The 22712-nt window shown below is 36.9% G+C and overlaps 1 protein-coding gene across 1 annotated transcript; it reads right to left on the bottom strand.

Moving 5' to 3' along the window:
* Positions 1 to 13187: 13187 nt before the first annotated feature.
* ZFP42 (ZFP42 zinc finger protein) lies at positions 13188 to 14435 on the bottom strand. Its single transcript, XM_032618542.1, has one exon. The coding sequence runs from the start codon at positions 14433 to 14435 to the stop codon at positions 13533 to 13535; it is 903 nt and encodes a 300-aa protein (XP_032474433.1). The 3' UTR covers positions 13188 to 13532.
* Positions 14436 to 22712: the final 8277 nt, after the last annotated feature.

Raw genomic sequence — 22712 nt, 5'->3', positions numbered from 1 at the left:
CTTTATATCCTGTTCCATTGATCTATGTTTCTGTTTTTGTGCCAGTACTATATTGTCTTGATTACTGTAGCTTTATAGTATAGTCTGAAGTCAAGGAGTCTGATTCCTCCAACTCCGTTTTTTACCCTTAAGACTGCTTTGGCTATTCGGGGGTCTTTTGTGTCTCCATACAAATTTTAAGATTTTTTTGTTATAGGTCTGTAAAAAATGCCATTGGTAATTTGATAGGGATTGCATTGAATCTGTAGATTGCTTTGGGTTATATAGTCGTTTTCACAATATTGATTCTTCCAATCCAATCTTAATTTCTTTCATCAGTGTCCTATAGTTTTCTGCATACAGGTCTTTTGTCTCTCTAGGTAGGTTTATTCCTAGGTATTTTATTCTTTTTGTTGAAGTGGTAAATGGGAGTGTTTGCTTAATTTCTCTTTCAGATTTTTCATCATTAGTGTATAGGAATTCAAGAGATTTCTGTGCATTAATTTTGTATCCTGCAACTTTACCAAATTCATTGATTAGCACTTATTCATTGATTAGCTCTAGTAGTTTTCTGGTGGCATCATAGTATCATGTCATCTGCAAACAGTGACAGTTTTACTTCTTCTTTTCCAATTTGTATTCCTTTTATTTATTTTTCTTCTCTGATTGCCATGGCTAGGACTTCCAAAACTATATTGAATAATATGTCAAGAGTGGACAACCTTGTCTTATTCCTGATCTTAGAAGAAATGCTGTCAGTTTTTCACCATTGAGAATGATGTTTGCTGTGGGCTTGTTGTATATGGCCTTTATTATGTTGAGGTAGGTTCCCTCTATGCCCACTTCCTGGAGAGTTTTTATCATAAATGGGTGTTGAATTTTGTCAGAAGCTTTTTCTGCATCTATTGAGATGATCATATGGTTTTTATTCTTCAATTTTTTAATATGGTGTATCACATTGATTGATCACATTGATTCTTCAATTGATATTGAAGAATCCTTCCATCCCTGAGATAAATCCCACTTGATAATGGTATATGATCCTTTTAATGTGCTGTTGGATTCTGTTTGCTAGTATTTTGTTGAGGATTTTTTCATCTATATTCATCACTGATATTGGTCTTTAATTTTCTATTTTTATAGTATCTTTGTTTGGTTTTGGTATCAGGGTGATGGTGGCCTCATAGAATGAGTTTGGGATTGTTCATTCCTCCACAATTTTTTGGAAGTTTGAGAAGGATGGGTGTTAGCTCTTCTCTAAATGTTTGATAGAATTCACCTGTGAAGCCATCTGGTCCTGGACTTTTGTATTTGGAAGATTTTTAATCACAGTTTCAATTTCATTACTTGTGATTGGTCTGTTCATATTTTCTATTTCTTCCTGGTTGAGTCTTGGAAGGTTATACCTTTCTAAGAATTTGTCCATTTCTTCCAGGTTGTCCATTTTATTGGCATAGAGTTGCTTTTAGTAGTCTCTTAGTATGCTTTGTATTTCTGTGGTGTCTGTTGTAACTTCTCCTTTTTCATTTCTAATTTTATTGATTTGAGTACTCTCCCTCTCTTTCGTGATATGTCTGGCTAATGGTTTATCAATTTTGTTTATCTTCTCAAAGAACCAGCTTTTAGTTTTATTGATCTTTGCTATTATTTCCTTCATTTCTTTTTCCTTTATTTCTGATCTGATCTTTATGATTTCTTTCCTTCTGCTAACTTGGGTTTTGTTTGTTCTTATTACTCTAGTTCCTTCCGGTGTAAAGTTAGATTGTTTATTTCAGATTCTTCTTGTTTCTTGAGGTAGGCTTGTATAGCTATAAACTTCGCTCTTAGAACTGCTTTGCTGCATCCCATAGGTTTTGGATTGTCGTGTTTTCATTGTCATTTGTCTCTAGGTATTTTTTGATTTCCTCTTTGATTTCTTCAGTGTTCTCTTGGTTATGTAGTAATGTATTGTTTAGCCTCCATTTGTTTGTTTTTTTAACGTTTTTTTCCCTGTAATTCATTTCTAATCTCATAGCGTTGTGGTCAGAAAAGATGCTTGATGTGATTTCAATTTTCTTAAATTGACTGAGGCTTGATTTGTGATGTGAACTATCCTGGAGAATGTTCTGTGCACACTTGAGAAGAAAGTGTAATCTGCTGGTTTTAGATGGAATGTCCTATAAATATCAATTAAATCTATCTGGTCTGTTGTATCATTTAAAGCTTCTGTGTCCTTATTTAATTTCCGTTTTGGATGATCTGTCCATTGGTGTAAGTGAGGTGTTAACATCCCCCACTATTACTGGGTTACTGTCGATTTCCTCTTTTATAGCTGTTAGCAGTTGTCTTATGTATTGAGGCGCTCCTATGTTGGGTGCGTATATATTTATAATTGTTGTACCTTATTCTTGGATTGATCCCTTGATCATTATGTAGTGTCCTTCCTTGTCTCTTGTAACATTCTTTCTTTCTTTCTTTATTTTTTGGTACGCAGGCCTCTCACTTTTGTGGCCTCTCCCGTTGCGGAGCACAGGCTCTGGACGCGCAGGCTCAGCGGCTGTGGCTCATGGGCCCAGCTTCTCCACGGCATGTGGGATCTTCCTGGACCGGGGCACGAACCCGTGTCCCATGCATCGGCAGGCAGACTTTCAACCACTGCACCTCCAGGGAAGCCCCATTCTTTATTTTAAAACCTATTTTATCTGATACGAGTATTGCTACTCCAGCTTTCTTTTGATTTCCATTTGCATGGAATATCTTTTTCCATCCCCTCACTTTCAGTCTGTATGTGTCCCTAGGTCTGAAGTGGGTCTCTTGTAGATAGCATATATATGGGTTTTGTTTTTGTATCCATTCAGCAAGCCTGTGTCTTTTGGTTGGAGCATTTAATCCATTCATGTTTAAGGTAATTATCGATATGTATTTTCCTATGACCATTTTCTTAATTGTTTTGGGTTTGTTTTTGTAGGTCCTTTTCTTCACTTGTCTTTGCCAGTTAGAGAAGTTCCTTTAGCATTTGTTGTAGAGCTGGTTTGGTGGTGCTGAATTCTCTTAGCTTTTGCTTGTCTGTAAAGCTTTTGAATCTCCATGGAATCTGAATGAGATCCTTGTCAGGTAGAGTAATCTTGCTTGTAGGTTCTTCCCTTTCATCACTTTAAGTGTATCATGCCACTCCCTTCTGGCTTGTAGAGTTTCTGCTGAGAAATCAGCTGTTAACCTTATGGGCGTTCCCTTGTATGTTATTTGTCATTCTTCCATTCCTGCTTTCAATAATTTTTCTTTGTCTTTAATTTTTTCCAATTTGATTATTATGTGTCTAGGCATGTTTCTCCTTGGGTTTATCGTGTGTGGGACTCTCTGCAGTTCTTGGACTTGGGTGGCTATTTCCTTTCCCACGTTAGGGAAGCTTTCGACTATAATCTCTTCAAATATTTTGTCTGTTCCTTTCTGTCTCTCTTCTCCTTCTGGGACCCCTATAATGCGAATGTTTTTGCGTTTAATGTTGCCCCAGAGGTCTCTTAGGCTGTCTTCATTTCTTTTTATTCTTTTTTCTTTATTCTGTTTTGCAGCAGTGAATTCCACCATTGTGTCTTCCAGGTCACTTATCCGTTCTTCTGCCTCAGTTATTCTGCTCTTGATTCCTTCTAGTGTAGTTTTCATTTCAGTTATTGTATTGTTCATCTCTGTTTGTTTGTTCTTTTATTCCTCTAGGTCTTTGTTAAACATTTCTTGCATCTTCTCAATCTTTGCCTCCATTCTTTTTCCGAGGTCCTGGATTATCTTCACTATCATTATTCTGAATTCTTTTTCTGGAAGGTTGCCTATCTCCACTTCATTTGTTTGTTTTTGTGCGGTTTTATCTTGTTCCTTCATCTGGTACATAGCCCTCTGTCTTTTCATCATGTCTGTCTTTCTGTGAATGTGGCTTTTGTTCCACAGGCTGCAGGGTTGTAGTTCTTTTTGCTTCTGCCCGGCTTTAGGTTCTATCTATGAGAAATTAAAGTTCCCAAGTGCAGGATTAAAATCCTTTTAGTACAAGACTCCTACGCACTTCTTTAGTCTATTCTCTTGGAGTTCTTTCCTTACATTTTATCCCCTGACTATTCAATGCTGATTCATGCCTCCTACTGTTTCCTCTGTCTGAAATTCCCTTAAGTGTCCTGTATAGTCTACTCGGGCTGTCATGACAAAATACCACAGGGTGGGTTAAATGACAGAAATTTATTTTCTTACATACTAGGACCCTGAAGTCCAAGATCAAGGTGTTAGCAGGTTTTGTTTCTTTGGTGGTGGCCTCTCTCTTGGCATTTCCCTGTGTCCTCACATGACCTTTCCTCTGAGACCACATATCCCTGGTATCTCTTTTGTGAGTCCAAATTTCCTCCTCTTATAAAGACATCAGTCAGGTTGGATTAGGGACCATTCTAAACTCATTTTAATTTAATCACCTCCTTAAAGGGTCTGTCTGATAGTCTGGTATACTGGGGGTTCAGGCTTTAGCATATAAATTTTGGACACATTTAGTTCATAACATGCCATTTTATGCTCCCAGAGCACTTCCCGTTTTCAAAGCACTTTGCAAATGTGAATGTATGGCTTTATTATCTAAACCAAAGCTAAAATAACCACCTGTTATTCCCTTAAAAGCCAACTCTGTGGTTTAAGCAACAGTGTCCTTAAGTCATTAGTAATAGTAATAATAATAGCAATAATGACAAACAATTTATCTCTCTCTTACCTTTTACTTTATTAACTTAAAATGATGTATTCATCATCTGTCAGCATCATTACATTGGAATAGACTTTCAGAACTAAAAAGGGTCTTAGAATTCTAGGAGTGGAATTCTTTAAATTTGCATCTTGCCATCTGGTTGTTCAAGATGCCACGAACTATATTACTTTCATCGTTTTTTATGTCTCAGTTCTCACTTGTAATGGATGTACCTAAGTGGCCTAAAGTATCACTTAGTCTAGAGGTATTCAGAGAGACAAAGTATTTTCGTAAAAACCAGAAAACACCTAATGTTGGTCCTGAATTATGTCTACAGACCAGGTAGAAGGACCATCTTTCAGGTCCACAATAATGAGATCAGCATAAGAGGAGCATTCACTGAGTCCCACACTCAGTATCTCAGAAGGAACTAAAAATCAAGAAAATGGTAAAAATTGGTAAAAATTATGAGTATTCTTTGTATGTTATTTTTACTTTATCCAAAAAAAAAAATCTGGCAGTAAAAGAGCGTTAACACCTGTAGGGAAAACTTTATCTGGGGAAAACGTAGACCTACAGGGTTGCCAATGGTTCTTTTTGATGATAGAATCCTAGACACTGCTGTAGTGCTGCCTGGGGATCTAGTCGGGGGAACTGTGCTACTGAATGAAAGGTCCCGGAATTAATTTGTTCATTTAATAATAGAAAATGTCCATGGAGGGTAGCTGGAGTAAGGAGAGAAGGTGATCTGGGCTTTGTAAATATCAGACCTACCCATTTTAAAGCTATCCTTGTAATACCTTCAAATGCATAAGCCACTGGGGGTTTTGTTTCTATGTGTGTTTGAATTTTAGCAAACAAACAGATGAAACGACAAGATACTGACTTTAAATATTTTCATCTTCAACACACTTTTCAAAAATTAATATATATGCTCATTAAGGAAACATAAACATGATCATTTTTATCAACCACCTATAATGTACTGTAAAATTGTAGGAACCTCAAGGGCCAGGGACATGGTCCTGACACAGTATCCCTGATAGAGGTAATATTAGTAATACAAAGAATAATAATATCAGATATTCATTTAAGTAATCATAAATCTATGTTCTTAACCCCAGTTATTTAACCTCCTGGGTGTTCAATGTATTGTGTTATTGCTTTTGATGAAAGTGACTGTAAAATAGTTAATAAGACTGTAGTAGTTTGCAAAAATGATTTTTAAAATAAGAGCTTTAATGAAATATAATTTATGTACCATAAAATTCATCCTTTTAAAGTAACAATTCAGTGGGTTTTAGTACATTCACAGAATTCTGCAACTATCAACACTATGTAACTTTAGAACATTTTTATCACCCTGAAAAGAAACCATTACTAATCACTTCTTTATGCCCTTGTTCTTGGCAGCCAGTAATCTACTTTCAGTTTCTATGAGTTTGTCTATTCTGGGGATTTCAAATACAATGGAATTGGATGATATAAGGAATTGTGTCTGGCTGCCTCAACTTGGCATGTCTTCAAGGTTCATTGTTGTTGTAACATGTATTAATACTTCCATCCCTTTTTATGGCTGACATAATATTCCATTGTATGAGTATAGAAAGTTTTGTTTATCCATTCATCAGTTGGAGGGCTTTTGGGGCGTTTCCACTATTTGGCTATTATGAATTATGAACATTTGTATACAAATTTTTATATCACTCTTGGTTATATATCTAGGAGTGAAATTACTGGGTCATATGATAACTGTGCTAAACATGTTAAGGAACTACTAAACTTTCTTTTTGTAGTATAAATTTATTTATATTTATTTCTAGCTGTGTTGGGTCTTCATTGCTGTGCGTGGGCTTTCTCTAGTTGCAGCGAGCAGGGGCTGCTCTTCGTTGCGGTGTGCGAGCTTTTCGTTGCAGTGGCTTCTCTTGTTGCAGAGCACACGCGCGTGGACTTAAGTAGTTGTGGCAGGCGGGCTCAGTAGTTGTGGGTTGTGGGCTCTAGAGCACAGGCTTAGTAATTGTGGCGCGTGGGCTTAGTTATTACTCCGTGGCATGTGGATGTGGGATCTTCCAGGACCAGGGCTCAAACCCGTGTCCCCTGTATTGGCAGGTGGATTCCTAACCACTGCGCCACCAGGAAAGTCCTAAACTGTTTTTCAACGTGGCTGCACCATTCTACAGTCCCACTAGCAGTGATGGAAGATTTACCTTGCTCCACTTTCTGACCAAGATTTCTTATTTTTTAAATTATAGCCATTCTAGTAAATATGAAATGTTTTTTTTTTTTTTTTTTTCCTGCGGTATGCGGGCCTCTCACTGTTGTGGCCTCTCCCGTTGCGGAGCACAGGCTCCGGACGCGCAGGCTCAGCGGCCATGGCTCACGGGCCCAGCCGCTCCGCAGCATGTGGGATCTTCCCAGACCGGGGCACAAACCCGTGTCCCCTGCATCGGCAGGCGGACTCTCAACCACTGAGCCACCAGGGAAGCCCCTGTTGTTCTTTTTTGTGGTTTTGAATTGCATTTTCCTAATGACATAATGTTCATCATCTTTTCATGTGTTTATTGGCCATTTATTTATCTTCTTTGGAGAAACATATATTCAAGTTCTTTGCTCATTTTTAATTGGATTATTTGTCTTTTGATTGTTGTGTCAATGAGGTTAAGTTTAGTGCATCTGTCACTTAAAAAAATTTTTATTACTGCTTTGTCTAGTCAAGCATTTATTTAAACGTCCATTAATCATGTATTATGTTCTATACTTGTGCTGGAAATACAACATCCAATAAGACATATCATCTCTCCTGTGGATTATGCTGCCTGTTTTCCTACTCCTCAGTCCTCTTCTACCCTGCATCCCAAATGATTTTTCTAAAAAGTTAATTTGATCATGTTACCTATGCTAATGCCTTTAATGCTTCCTTTATTGACTACAAGAAAAAGTTCTAGTTCATTAAAATGATTTTTAAAGCCTTGAAAATTTGTCCCTTGCCAACCTCTTCAAGGTTATCTCTCATGTCCACCCTATACCCCCATCTGGGACAACTTTAGGGGTCTTCTAGTTAAATACCACATCTAGATATACTGAGGTTAGAGGCTAGGGAAATAAGTTCAAAAACCTGAACCAGGTCTCAGGTGAAAATGAAAAGAATCACTGGAGCTTTTTCTTTTAACTCTGGGTTCCAAAACAGTAGATCTCTCTGAAGCCTGTGACATGAGAAAACAAGCTGTATTGTTATCCTTGTCTTTAATTGGATCTTTAGATGTTCCAGCCTCATCTCATTTTTACTGTTAAGTAGTAAAGGAAGAGCTAGAGCTTGGGTCCGTGTTAAAGGGGAGCATAGCTCTTTAAGGATAGTGGTGGTAGCAGCAGTAATTAATGGGATTTTGTCCAGGGGAAAGTGGCAGGCTCAGGATGACACGATTCGTGGTCAAGAGAAAAGTTTCCTCCTGGGTGGAGATCTCTCTCCACCAACCTTGAGAGAGACTGAGTTTTAATTTTATTAAAGTCAGCTGCAGTTTCCTTAGATAGTCCACCAAGTATATGTCTCTACTAGTCTAGGAAAAGGGGATCACTACCTCATTGTATGACGTTGAAAATAGATCTAGTATATAAAATTGAAAATAAAATAAATAATTCCTTTTGAATTTAGACATAAACTAATCATATGGTAAAGTCTATATGTATATATGTATATATACACACAACACACAAATATATTCAAATTATACATCTGAAGTGGAGTGTATGTTATCTACTGATGCATAATGAACTAACCCCAAAATTCAAGTGGCTTAAAACAGCCATTTTATTTTTTCAGTTTTATTGAGGTATAATTGACAAATGAAATTGTAAGATATTTCAGTTGTACATTGTGATGATTATATACATGTATATATAAATAAATATATATATATATACACACACACACATATATATGGTGAGAACATTTAAGTTCTACTCATAGCAAATTTCAGTTTTACAAATTATCAACTATAGTCACTATGTAAAAAAATCATTTCACTTTGCGCATCATTTTGTGGGTCAGAAATTTGGAAAAGGACCATCTAGGCCCTGTAATTAATTTGGTGTCACCTGGGGTGACTGGGGCTGGGTGACCCTTCCAGCATGACTCTTTCACTCACATGCCTGGCACCTCATGACTCCTTTGCCTTCCTCTCCATTTCTTGTCCTACTGGGCCTCTGCTAGTGGCTTGCAACAGCTCCTGTTGCAACAGCTGCTGGTTTTCCCAGGATGGTGGTCTTAGGGTAGTCATACTTAAGATGACAGTTGGTTTCTACAAGAGCAAGGCAGTAGCTGCCAGGCCTCTTAAAAGCTAGGCCTGGAATTGGCATAGCTATTACAGCATAATTTACACCATACCCTATTTTTAAAAAAATATTTTTTTGGTTGCGCCGGGTCTTAGTTTTGGCAGGCAGGCTCCTTATCGAACTGGGGCCCTCTGCATTGGGAGCACAGAGTCTTAACCATAGCCCCACCAGGGCAGTCCCTACACCATACCCTGTTGATCAAAGCAGACCAGCAGAGACTCAAGGGGAAAGGACATAGACCTCAACTCTCAACTGGAAGAGCAGCAAAGAATTTGCGGCCATCCCTAATCTGCCATAACTATATTTTAGGCATATGTATCTGATAAGCACAAAGATTTCCACTGCTCCCCCCCCATCCTGCCAAGTATCAGTAAGTACTGTGCTAAGTTCTCGGCAGTTTGCAAATGTATTGGTTGCCTTAGGTAAAGATGGGGTGCTACTACACATATTGTGTATAACTTTAACAACTTTTAAACTATTTAATGGCCATGATAATCAAAATTCTCTATTACTTCTTTGATTTGTACATGTGTATTTTATGATCAACATTTTGAGTTGCAAGAAGCATGTAGTATGCTTTTTATGACACATACCCAAGATCTTAGGAGTATTAAAAAGTTTATTAATGCCTAGGATATCATTCTAGTCTACCTAATACCTTGATTTACTAAAGTCACAAAAGTTATGTTGGCTTTTTTTATGGATATAACTTTAGCTACATTGTAAAGCATAGCTTCGTACAGGTGTTTTCACATGTCTGATCCACTGACATTAAAGAAATTCAACCCTGGGGTCATAGAAGAAGCAAAAGACCTAATAAAGAGCACATGTTAACTGTTAATGTTCATTTACCAAATCCTGCTTAAACTCTTGTACTTTCAAAGCTAATTTCATCCAATTGCCTTTTAATTATAGTCTCTTGCTCCGAGTTGCAAATATAATGGCTTTTTAATATAACTTGCACTGTTCTGTGTCCAGTGTAGGATGTAATCATACAGTTTATTCAGTCAGAGCCAGTACATTAGGTAATTAAAACATAAGCACACACAGATTTCTGCAAATGCCTATTTGGCAGGAAAGTAATAGAAGAATCTGACAATTCTGCTTTTGCACAGAATTCTTTCTGGATAAAATAGGATGGAAATCTTATGTCCACCAATGCACACTGTAGCTAAGGCAAAATACAGAAATCAAGTATGACTGTTTGGGAGACCTGTGCACATATCACAGAGAATAAAATAAACTAATTTAAAGTAGGAATGTAAGTGGTTTAACACATTGCTCACTATCTAATCACAGCCTTGGTAGATATAATTCTCAAGGCAGGATAGTTCTTCGTTATCCAAGATGTTAGGAGTTGAACAAACCCTCAGTCTCCTGTCCCTTTTAGAGGAGGAAGACAGAAAAAAATAAAAGATAATGGGATTTAAGATAATTTTCACTGTTAACAAAAATGATCAAACAATATAACAGTTAAATCCTTTTTGAGTGGTGATTACTTTTGGGGAGTAAGAGCTGATGTATGCATAGGTAATTAAACACTTCTGTGGTTTCCACCTTTATTTTGGACTAACCAGATTTTATGTAAAGGCAAGTAATGTTTTATTAGCCATTTCTGAATTACATATAATTTTGATAACTTTATAGCTTTTAAAAAGCATATTAAGCTATTTTTACACACTTATTCATTCCATAATTTATTAAGTGCCAACTAACTATGCCCTGTTACAGTGATGAGCTCTGCCTTAAGAGTTTCAGTTTTTTGTAGAATGTTATTTCTCTAGTGTTACATTTTAACTGTTAACCTTTGGCCATTAAAAAAGAAAGAAAGAAAGAAAAAAGATACAGGCCATGAATCCAAATACCAGCATGAAAACAAAAATGTTTATTTATTCATCAGGATTTGGGGTTTGTAAAATGCCAGTATCTGGAGACGTAAAAATCTAGATGGATTGATTTTCTTTTGTAGTTTTCTCTGGATTATGTATTCACGTATCTTGTGTTCATTCTTCTTACTTAAAATACAAATGTGGAAAGTATATGTACATTTCTTTTCTGAAACATTAGCAAAGATTTCAGATGACATATCCTCGTTAGCTAATCTCCTTTCCCATCTTTTCTTTTTTCGTTATATCCACGTGCTTTCTTCCTGTTACATTCTTAACAATTTTAGGGTTCTTCTTTGGAAACAAAAAACCCCCAAAAATACAGTTAGGAGACTGGCCAACTAACATCCTATTCCCAAGTCAGAATTTAACTAAGCTTTGGCATCCAGATACACAAGCACTTTCTCAGATTGATGTTCCTTGTACATTTTCGCGTTAGGGTTGTAAATACTGAGACTCTGGCCCCTTCAGTTCCAGAAAGGGTAGTCTTTAGAAGCAGACCAGCCTCCACACACAGGGGAAACCAATCTTGATCTTTCTTGATGCCCTAGTCCCAGGTCTCAAGTTTACAGCCTAAACCCCGCCAATGAATTTATCTAGTCTTGACTTCTCTCTGTTTAATCCCACCTTTTACCTAGTGCCTTTCACCTAGTCCTCAAAGGTGTTATTCTAATAGCAACTCTAATTCAACTTTGGAATAGAAATTCCTAGAGGATCAAATTAAATATACTGCTGTCAAAGCAAAAACCAGACAAACATATGATTCATCATCTTGATCAAACACCGAATTCTCATCCTAAATTCTATACTCAGGTGTCTGATTCAGAGGAAATTCCAAATTTATGAATGGATTATGTATCCTGTATTCCTTTTAACTTAGAGACTCTGGACCCACATTTCTATAGAAATGATGGTATAAATTCCACACCAAATATATTATAAATAAAAAATTAAATTTCCATAATAGTCCACAGTAATAATTAGCTCATTCCTAAGTAAAAAAGTCCTTGATTTTTTTTCCTTTTTAAAAAATCATATGTACTTTTACATTTTGGCATTTCTAAAAGCAAGATTAATCTTAAATTTGATTTGTTTATATTGTATGTTGACTTTTTTTTCTCCTGAAAAGCTGTTTATGGTACATATTACCATTATCTCCAATGGTGTCTTAAATCTTAAACATCAAACTTCCTCCTACTCTATGGCTTCCCTCTGGCTGTGGACCTCTTTCCTTCCCTTTACAGCCAAGTTTCCTTTAAGGATATTTGCACATTTCCTATTGAATAGAGGTATTAAGATTTATGCAACTTGTTCCCTTTTAATGGACATTCAAGTTATGAATCAAATTACTATTGAAATATACTTTAGTGAAAATCCTTGAACAAATTATCTTTGTACATTAGTGACCATATTCTGTAGAATGGAATTCTAGAAATGAAATTATTGGGTCTAAAAAAGTGCACGTTATTGTTTGAACTATGTACACTCAAAAATCCATGTTGAAATCCTAACCCCCAGTACCTCAGAATGTAACCTTATTTGGCGATGGGCATCTTTATAGACCAAGTTAAAATGAGGGCATCAGGGTGGATTCTAATCCAGGATGTCTGGTGTCCTTTTAAGAGGAAATCTGAACAGAGACATGCACAGAAGGAAGACAATGTGAAGATACAGGAAAATGCCATGTAAACGTGAAGACAGTCATCTACAAGCCAAGAAGAGACATTTGGAACAGAGCTTTTCTTCACAACCCTAGGAAGGAACCAATCCTGTCAATATCTTTTTTTTAACTTCTAGCCTCCAGAACTATGACACAATAAATATCTATTGTTTAAGTCACCCAGTTGGCTGTTATGGCAGCCCTAGAAAACTGATCTAGCATTCCCCTCCCCAAATGGCGGGTGACAACATCCCTTAACTGACCTTGTAGGAGAGCAACTTCCCCCTGACACCTCACTGATACCGAACAATCAAATTTTGCCATGCTTTGTTAATTCTGAAGACAAATAAATGGCATTTCTTTTTAATGCACACTTCTTTGATTTCTGGGGTTTTATTTCCTTTTATTTAAAAATATCTAAAATGGATTCAAATGGATTGACACTATCAAATAACCATTTACATCTACTATATGATTTCAGTATAGTTTGATACAATGATAAAATACAAAAAAATGATTAAACAATATATTTAACTTAAAAATTTTAACTAATTCACTTATTGACAATCGGCTGTAAATTTTTCTTTCTCTAGAATTATCATATGTATTAAGTATAAAAGGAAAAAGCTAAACAGTTGGAAACTACAAACTTAAAAGCAAAGTTAATTTCGTACTTATAGTATAATAGTATGAGATATTAAGTCCCATATCCAAAAATCCAACTTGTCATATATTAAGGATTATGCTTTTGAAGTAAGTTCATTACTGACATTATTATTGGAACTGCACTATAATTTTACACAAAGTTCTAAAATAACATCACAGACTATAGGAGCATCTATCTTAGTAACATTAAAAAAAATATACCTTGTAGGGTGGCAATATTGATTTAAAAATTGTTTCCTGAAACAATAATCAATGAGGCACATTTGTTGCCATTCTTTTGTTAATACGCTTATCCTGTTTGAGGATTATTTTCCATCTTCTTTCATTGACTCATTTCGGCCTTTGCATGAGTTAAGAGGTGCGCTTTCATGTTATTTGACTGAATAAACTTCTTGAGACAGCCTTGAAAGGGACATACAAAAGGTTTCTCCCCAGTGTGGATGCGCACATGTGTACGCAAATTGAAGGACAGGGAAAAACGTTTTCCGCACCCTTCGAAAGTACACGGAAATGGCTTCTCTCCAGTATGAACCAGAAAATGTCTTTTTAGTTTTGCGCTCTCCTTGAAGGCTTTCCCACATTCTGCACATACGTGATCTCGGGGACTATGAACTCGGAGATGCTTTCTCAGGGATGCTCTATTCTTGAACTCTCTTATGCATCCACTCTCAGGACAAACAATTTTTTCTGGAGCATCATATTCTTTATTTGTACTTGGCTTCATTTTAGTACATTCTGTGAGCTGTTTAGGATCTGAAAAGTCAATGCTGGGTATTTCTCCAGGAGGAAGCTTCTTGCCTGTCATGTACTCAGAAGACTCAAGAAGTGAATTCTCTCCACCAAACTGTTGAGGAAGTTCTTGTTTTGCCCCCTTTTTCATGTATTCCAAGGAACGTTCAAGAAGTGAGCTTGCCGTAAGAACCTGTTGAGAAAGCTCTTGTTCTGATCCTTGTTTCAGACAGTCAAAGGACTTAAGAAGTGAGTCCTCTTCCGTGATAGGTTCAGAAAACTCACCTCTTATTATGCATTCTATGTAACAGTCAGAGAAGGAATCCTCTTCAACAACCCGAAAGCTAGTCTCATAGCACACTTCCTCATCACATAAGGTCCACGTCGTGTCAGGAGGTTTCTGCGGGGCTGGCGGTGACTTGTCCCCACTGACGGCTCTTCTACCAAGGCCTTTCTGGCCAAGTGTCTTTTCCCTTTTCTTCAGTTTCTGGTCCATGTTGTTCTGCTAGCTCCCTCGGTGAAGGTTTGCACCAGAATAGATCAACCACTTCTGGGAAGGAGTGATCTACGTGAATTGTTTTCAGCAAGCACCTGTTTGAGATAGTAGTCATTAGGTAAAATATATTCCAGTATTAGAGCCATCGTCAGAAAAGGACCTCAAAAAATATCCTAGAACTCACTTTCCAATAACAGAATCACTACATTTACATCTTTGACTAACTCTGCAAGAGAGTAAGAGAATTAGCTGTGACATATGTACGTAAGACATGGGTCATAAACATTTCTTTCCTGGGTATCCCCTGTAAGTTATCTGCCCTCCCTAATTGATCACCTAATGTTCATTGGGCACTCACTATGTGCTAGCCCTTTTCTAAGCTACTCATGGGTTGAGACACACCAGTGAATAGATATATTATACCCAAAATGTAATGTATGCCCCATGGGGTATACAAAATAAATAAGTAACGTACGTTGTATGTTATAATGCAAAGAGCACTATAGAATAAGCCAAGGGACTGGTAGAAAGCAGGGGCTTGCAATTTAAATAGGGAGCTCCAGGTAAATCTTTTTCTTTTTTCCCCAGGTGAATCTTGACTGAGGTAGTGGCAGCTGACAAAAAACTTAAAGGAGGTGAAGGAGCAAGATATGCCTATTCTTATGTAACACTCCTGTGAAATTCAAATTAAATATTGCATTTAAAGTGCTTAGCACAGTTCACGGCATAGACCAAATGCTGACCATTCATGTGAGCTACTGTTAGATTACCTTTGTATTCATTCTATAAGTAGATGTTGGATCCTGCTAAGTGCCAGGTACTGTTCTAGACCAAGGGCAGCAAACTTTTTCTGTAAAGAGCCTGATTTAAACTTTGTGGGCCCTAGGGCCTATGTCATAGCTATTCAATCTCACTGTAGCACAGAAGCAGCTACAGACAGTACACAGAGGATGGGCAGTGCACAGCAGAGACTGATTTGGTGGATGGCTGTAGTTTGCCCACCCTTGTTCTATAAGATGGGGATCCAGAGAATAAGCCATGTGAAATCTATGTATTGCCATCTCTTATAAGTGCAAGTCAAAATAAAGGCACAGGGGAATGAGTGGTTTTTGATCCTTTTCTTAAAAATCTAAAAGTAGTACTATGAAAGTTACAGCATGAATATATTATATTCTTTCTAAGAGTCCTTTGCTTAATGTTACCATTGTGTCTTATAAAAGATCTCTTAATTTTAGCATCCTGATGTCCTGCTGTAGGAACAAAAATTAAATGCTTTTAAAAAGGAGCAAATGTGAAAGTACTGGAATGAAAATCAATAGCTTGAAAATGTTTTTAAATAGCCACATTAAAAAATGCCACCTCAAAAAGTTTGTGCCATTTACTTTTGGTAAAATAATACATAGAATGAAAACAAAACATGCTTTTATGCCTTCTTAAACACTATATATACACATATACATATTTATATATGTAAATATATACTATATAAATTACAAATAAAATTAATTATATATTTACTTATATAAAATATATATGAATGTTATCTATGACATTTAAAAACTGAGAGATTTTAAAGTGTCTTCTTAAGCATTCATATATACATATTTGCAAATAAATATATAATTAATATTTTCATTATATATATTTAAGTATAAATCAAATATTTATATATAAATTGCTCAGGGAAGAGGTTTAAATTTTTTCTTAAATATATGCATATATTATATAAATATATATTTCTATGCAATATACATACTCATGTTTAAGAAGACATTTAAACCTCTTCCCTTACCAATTGAAATGCATGTTTTGTTTTCATTGTATTTTTTTCTTTTGCCAAGAATAGCATGATTCTTTTGAGGAGGTTATTTTTAAATGTGGCTATCTAAAAATATTTTCAGGGACTTCCCTGGCAGTCCAATGGTTAAGACTTCACCTTCCAATGCAGGGGGTGCAGGTTCAATCCCTGGGTCGGGGAGCTGAGATCCCACATGCCTTGTGTCCAAAAAACCAAAACATAAAATGGAAGCAATATTGTAGCAAATTCAGTAAAGACTTTAAAGATGATCCACATCAAAAAAAAATATGTTCAAGCTGTTTATATGTTATATTCCTAATATATAATGTTAGTGGTACATGTGTTATTATTTATTCTGTCCTTTATAAAGGTGAAATAAACCAGGGAGACTGTATCCAGCAATATTTGCCTAACAAAATCGTGCTCTCATAGCTAAAAATAATTTTCATTTCACTTTGTATTAGTGCATATAGCAAGCCCCTTTGGAGCAAAATCTCTAGATCTAAAGTTTAAGTAGGAAAGAATACAAAAGTTCCCTCCCTCAATTAGTCCATTTAAAATAGCTACAATTGGTTTGATTCCAGCTTTTCTCTCCAAACTTATCTCTTGCCATCTCCAGTTCTCCTATTTCATCTCCAGCCATAATAAAGTCTCCTTCCAATAAAGTGCCATGCTCTTTCCTCTCTACCCTCATACTGTACACCTGTAACTTACATAATATTGCTGTACATCAACTACATTTCAATTAAAAAAAAAAACTAGGATAAATACCAAACTATACAATTAAAAAAAAACAAAAAACTACCCACTCTCAATCCCCCTTACCTATGAGCATGTGCACAGATGGGGCATGCACAGGTTTACTTCCCACCTGCATTTCAGATCTCTGCCTAAACGCCACTTGCTCAGGCAAGCTTCCCTTGACTCTTAGTCTCAATTAGGTCTCCAAGCTAAACGCTCTCCTAGCTCCCTATTTTACACTGACCACAGCCCCTTGGTTCTGATTATTTAAGCCCTGTCTTATCTACTAGACTGTAAGCTTTAAGAGAGCAAGGGCCTCTCCTGTCTTATTCACGTGCCCCAGCACTTACTACATTTGTCTAATGAAATGAATTGATGAATATGCATTTAGTCATCAGACTGGTGATATCTGATTTAGCAATCTTATAAAATTAATTTACTAGAAATTTATTTGGGATGTTAGACACGCTTAAGGTAGAAGTTTCATAAAGTTGTCTATCAATGATGCCAAGGTGTTATCTAGAACAACATCTCCTATGAGATCAGGGTTGAGAGAAAGGTATTTTCTTTATGAATTTACCAGGGTCCAAGTACAGCCCTTACCTTTCTAAACTAGATTCTTATTTGTCAGATGTCTGAGCATTATGCCATTTCTCACACAATATGCAAGCCTGTGAGAACAATGTATAAATTGAAATGGTAACTTATTAATTTATTATGAGAATACTCCTGTTGATAAACTATATTCTCCTTTGGTAGAAATAACCACATGGAAAACGTAATGGTTAAACATAGTATAAGATGTTACATGAATTACTTAATGGCATGAGACTATATACTATATTGTATATTTCTCAAATTGTGATAGAAGTAGTTCCAAGGGTGCATCATTTACTTATTCAATCATTCAGTCATACAAATATTTAGTACCAAACTTTGTTCTAGGTGCTAACCCTTTTTAAAAATTCTTTTTAAATTAAAAAAATTTTTTTCTTTTAAATTTTTGGCCGTGCCGCCCGGCTTGCGGGATCTTGGTTCCCCCACCAGGGATGGAACCCGGGTCCACGGCAATGAAAGTCAGGAGTCCTAACCACTGGACCACGAGGGAATTCCCACGGTGCTGACCACTTAGAGCAACGAAGAAGATAAAGTCCCTGGTTTTCATAGCATTTTTATCTGTGTGAGACAAATGTAAATAAAGTTTTTATAAAATGGTAAATAAAATAATTTCAGGTTGAGAAAAATGCTATGAAATGAAACCAATAAGAGGAAAAGTAGGGGGAGGCTATCTTTAAAAGGAATGGCTGTAAAGGCCTCCAAGGAAGCATTAGACCCAGCCTGAAAAAGAAGAAAAGTATTAGCCAGGTGAAAGAGGTGGAAGAAGAGTGTTCTTTCCAGGCTGCAGCAGAAAGCACAAAGGGATTAGCTTGCTGGACTGCAATGAAAGCCATGCTTATTACACAAAATGGCGGGCAAAGACCACAGAGGTCCGAGATAAGGTTGAGGACGGTGCAGGACGGAGCCATTTGCATGTCATTCCCAAACCGATGGGAACCATTAAGGGGTTTCTTTCAAACAAGGAAATTAGCACGCTGTGATTTAGGTTAAAAGACTACTCAAGCTGATTTGTGAAGAATGGATTAAGGGAGGCAAGAGCGAAAGCAGAAAAAAATCCCTCAGGCTATTTAGTAATCTAGGAAAAGAATGTTGGTGGTTTGGAGCATGTGGTAGCAGCGGAGCTGAAATGGAGGGAGAGAGGGAAAATGGAGATAGAGCCTTCCAAACTTGCTGTCGGGTTGGATAAAGGGGGTAAGAGAAACAGGAAGCAAGAATGAGTGAGCGGTCCAATTTTTTGCTCAAGTAATTGGGTGGATGGTAGTGCCATTTGCAGAGATAATTGAAGAGGAAAGAAAGGAAAATAAGTTTACTCTTTATAATAAACAATTTAAACATTTTAACATAAAATAGACCTAGCCATTTCTTGCAATGAGATACAATATTTATACAAAATTTTTACAACACAATTTTATACAATTTTTTAGAACAAAATTTAAAAATGCAACTTCAAAGAAAATTCAACCAGTCATCTGCTTTCTTGAAAGTGTATTTACTTTCCTCCTTTACGTTTTGAAAGTTTGAGGTCAGTGGCCCAAATAGCTGTAGGTAAACGCCGTTTAAACACTAGAAGTCTACTGGCCAAGGTCCACTCCCCACCTGGTTCCAGGATGATAAAACGCTTCCCATTTGTGCTTTTCAAAATCTTTTTGATTGGGATCCACGGTTAAAAATCCATCCTAAGTAGTGAACTCGGTACACACACCGTCTCCGATAGCTGAAAAAAGCAGTTCCATGGAACAAGACTTACCCATGCTACCGCGAAGCCCTCCGCTCTTCCAGTTCCTTTCAAAGGTAAGACGTAGAAGAAACTGCTACTTCTGCTCCCGACAGCTGTTGGAATCAACCTTTCTTTGCGCTCCGCCGATTGGACCCACCCTCCTTTTGATGGACACATTGTCAGCAGGCTACACCTACTTTTCAACTCTGCCTTGATTAGTTGAATTTCCAAGGAAAGGCTCTACCAACCTTGTGAAGGTCGAGGGATCAAGCAGCGGTGGGCGTGGAGGTGGGTGTGGCTCAGCTCCGCACCGGGTGGGGTTGGTCGCCGGACCTGCCAGCGCAAGGTCACATTCAACCAAGAGCAGGCGGGCAGGGGCAAGTCCCCCCACACCTCCTACCCACCCCCCCCCCCCCCCCCCCCGTACTCCTCACCCTGCGCCGCAGTCATTGGGCCCCCGCCACGTGAGAAAGCCTCTTTGAACCCCCATCGCCCAGTTTTAGCAAGAAGTAGGCACTCAGTAAATCTCTACTGAACAAATGAACGTAAGTATAATCAAATTTAAGCAGTTATATATCAATGAAAGAAAATCGATTTTGGTGGAGGCAGTTTTTACCCCCTGGAATGCACACCACGCCTTTCCCTGTGCCTTCTCTTCCCCCAAACTTCCTCCCCATCTCACCCTACCCCCAGTCGCAGAGAAACTCCTATTACTGCTTTTTCTTTTTCAGCCATTATGTGACTGTGTCTCTAAAGGTAACACAACTCACTTTGAAAGCACCAGTCAGCGCTCACCATTGGCCATGGTCTAGTGAAATTTAATAGTTTGTATAAGTACACAGACCATTAAAACAAAAACCAAATCAGCGTTTAAAAGCCTCTTAAATTTTCACTTGATGCTTGCCTGCAATTCACATATATATCTGGGAGCAGTTCTCAACTCTTTATTTTTTTGGGGGGTGTTTATTTTAGAATAAATGCCAGTGAAAAAAATAAAAGATCATTTCCAATAGGGGAAATATTAAACTTTTAAAAAATGTATTATTCCCTGATCTCCCCCAGTAGGCATACCAGGTCCCCGTCCATTTGATATAGATGTTATATAAAACTTCCTTAGCTCCTTACCTTAAAATATTTTTATTTGCAGGTGAATTTCTGAAGGCAGGAGTTGTGAGAAACTACTTCTCTCTTGTTCTCTGTGATGCACTGCTATGGTCTCTAGAAACTGCACAGGCAAGTTATCAGAGCAGGTTTGAACCAGATGTGTGTGTGTGTGTGTGTGTGTGTGTGTGTGTGTGTGTGTGTGTGATAAAAATGTTAATGTTTTGGGTTTCAAAAAGAAATACAACTTAAAGGAGCCAAAGAATCCTGAGAAGAGCATTCTTTCCAAATCTTTAAATGTCAGTGTCATTGGTCATTGGAAGTCCCTTTCCTCACTGGAGGCTCTCTCTATAAATCTATATAAAATGTCATCGTTATCACTTATATATGTAAATGATACATATAATGATATATACACAAAATATAAATAAATATCACTTATGTATATATGACATATTTATATATAGGATGACATATATATATATATATATAGAGAGAGAGAGAGAGAGAGAGAGAGAGAAAGACACATAACTAAAGCCGAAGATCCTTTTTTTCATCTAACTCTTGCATCTTATTCACTAGACCACACAGTTTTGTTATCACCCCCGTAACTTTTGAGACAGTGCATACAATCAACAAGATTAATTCCCTTCCGCCGTCTGGTCACTTGGTTTGTGTTAATGTAGCTCTGCTTGTAAACTGGAGACTGCGTGTTTAGAAAATCTAAATTTACATTTCACACTACACCTCTTACATAAATTTTTCTTTCTCCCATTTTGTTTTAGCTTTCCTTTCCATGGCCCTAGAGAAGTAAATCAAAAAGAAGGAATGCATCTGTTATCATATGAACCCAGTTCAAGGGAAATTGAATTCCTCCAAAATGAGCTAGGGAACCAATTAAACCCTGAAACAAAAATGGGCTGCCTTTTGAAATTGATACAAAGAGGGTGGTTGGTAGAAACAAGCAGCTTTTTGGATTGCTAAAGTTTTAGTCATAGTAATTCTTCTAAGAATAACATTTTAGCTGGTTTTTAAAAAAATTTTAGTTTGACAATTTCTTTCTGTGTTACCAACCAATATTTCCCTTAAAACGTCTTAGAATTCAAAAACTACAAATGTGCTCTAATTCAATTCACTCTACACATATTTAAGTTTCTCCCCCAGTCAAGCCATTGTTCTGGATCCTTGGGATATGTATCCCAGGCCTCCTGGAATTTTCAGGCTGAAGTTGCAGGACCAGAACTAGGGTGAGGCATGTAACTTACTGGTTTTCTGCAAAAATATTTGAGGGATGTCCTAAAATTCAGTTAAGATTAATAATATTTTAATGCAATATTTAAGCAATAAAATTAGTGCAAAAATTCATGATGAACAAGATATTAAAAATTTAAATAAAGACAACGAAGTAATCACGCTTTGTAAGTATCGAAGTGCAGCTATTATTAGGACAATGAAGGGTAGGTACTGGGTGTTAAGAGAGCCCAGAATAGGAGACTGTGATGGAATCAGGAAGTTCAGGAAGATTTCCCTAGAGCTGCTGTGATCTGAAGGTGGTCAGCTGAGAGAGCACATCTCCCTGACAGTGGATGGAATACCTATGAAGGCAAGGAGAACAAGAGGGGATGTGCAGTGCCAGACCCCCAGGCCTTGTAGGTCATGGTAAGAAGTTAGATCTTCATGCCAAGAGCAATGGGAATGGAATATTTTAAGAACACATGTGTCATGTATAGTCGATGCATATTAACCTTAAACTTGTAAAACATTGTTTCATTGTTGGAGCTTCAGTCTATCTCTATTTGACTTAGCGAATTAAATGTTTTACATGCAATGTCTCATTTTATCTTGAAATCAGATTTACAAAATGATTATATTACTATTGTTATTATTATCATCGTTTTATTAGTATTTTAACATGAGAATTCTGAGGCACAAAGAAAGTTTACACACTGGTAAGTAGCTAAACTCAGATTAGAACTTGAGTGTGCTTAATTCATTGAGATATAACATTTTATATTATATTATGGTATTTTACAAACTCCATGGGTATAGCTTTCATAAAAAGCCTACTGCATTATTATTTTCTGTAATTTATAATGCCTTTTTACATACTTATTTGATCTTGATAGAAAGCTTATGAGTTGTTATTACCTATTTTATGGATAAGGAAATGGGAAGTCAGTAATGACAAATGCCTTATTCAGAGCCACAGAGGTATTAGTTTATGGGCCAGAGTTTACAACCCAAGTCTTGCTATCTTGACACAAAGTTTAAAGGCAAAGTTAATTTTCCAAGTTCAGTCAGT

The sequence above is a fragment of the Phocoena sinus genome, chromosome 21 (assembly GCF_008692025.1).
Source record: "Phocoena sinus isolate mPhoSin1 chromosome 21, mPhoSin1.pri, whole genome shotgun sequence".
Taxonomy (NCBI): Eukaryota; Metazoa; Chordata; class Mammalia; order Artiodactyla; family Phocoenidae; genus Phocoena; species Phocoena sinus.
This window is presented reverse-complemented; position numbering and strand designations above follow the sequence as displayed.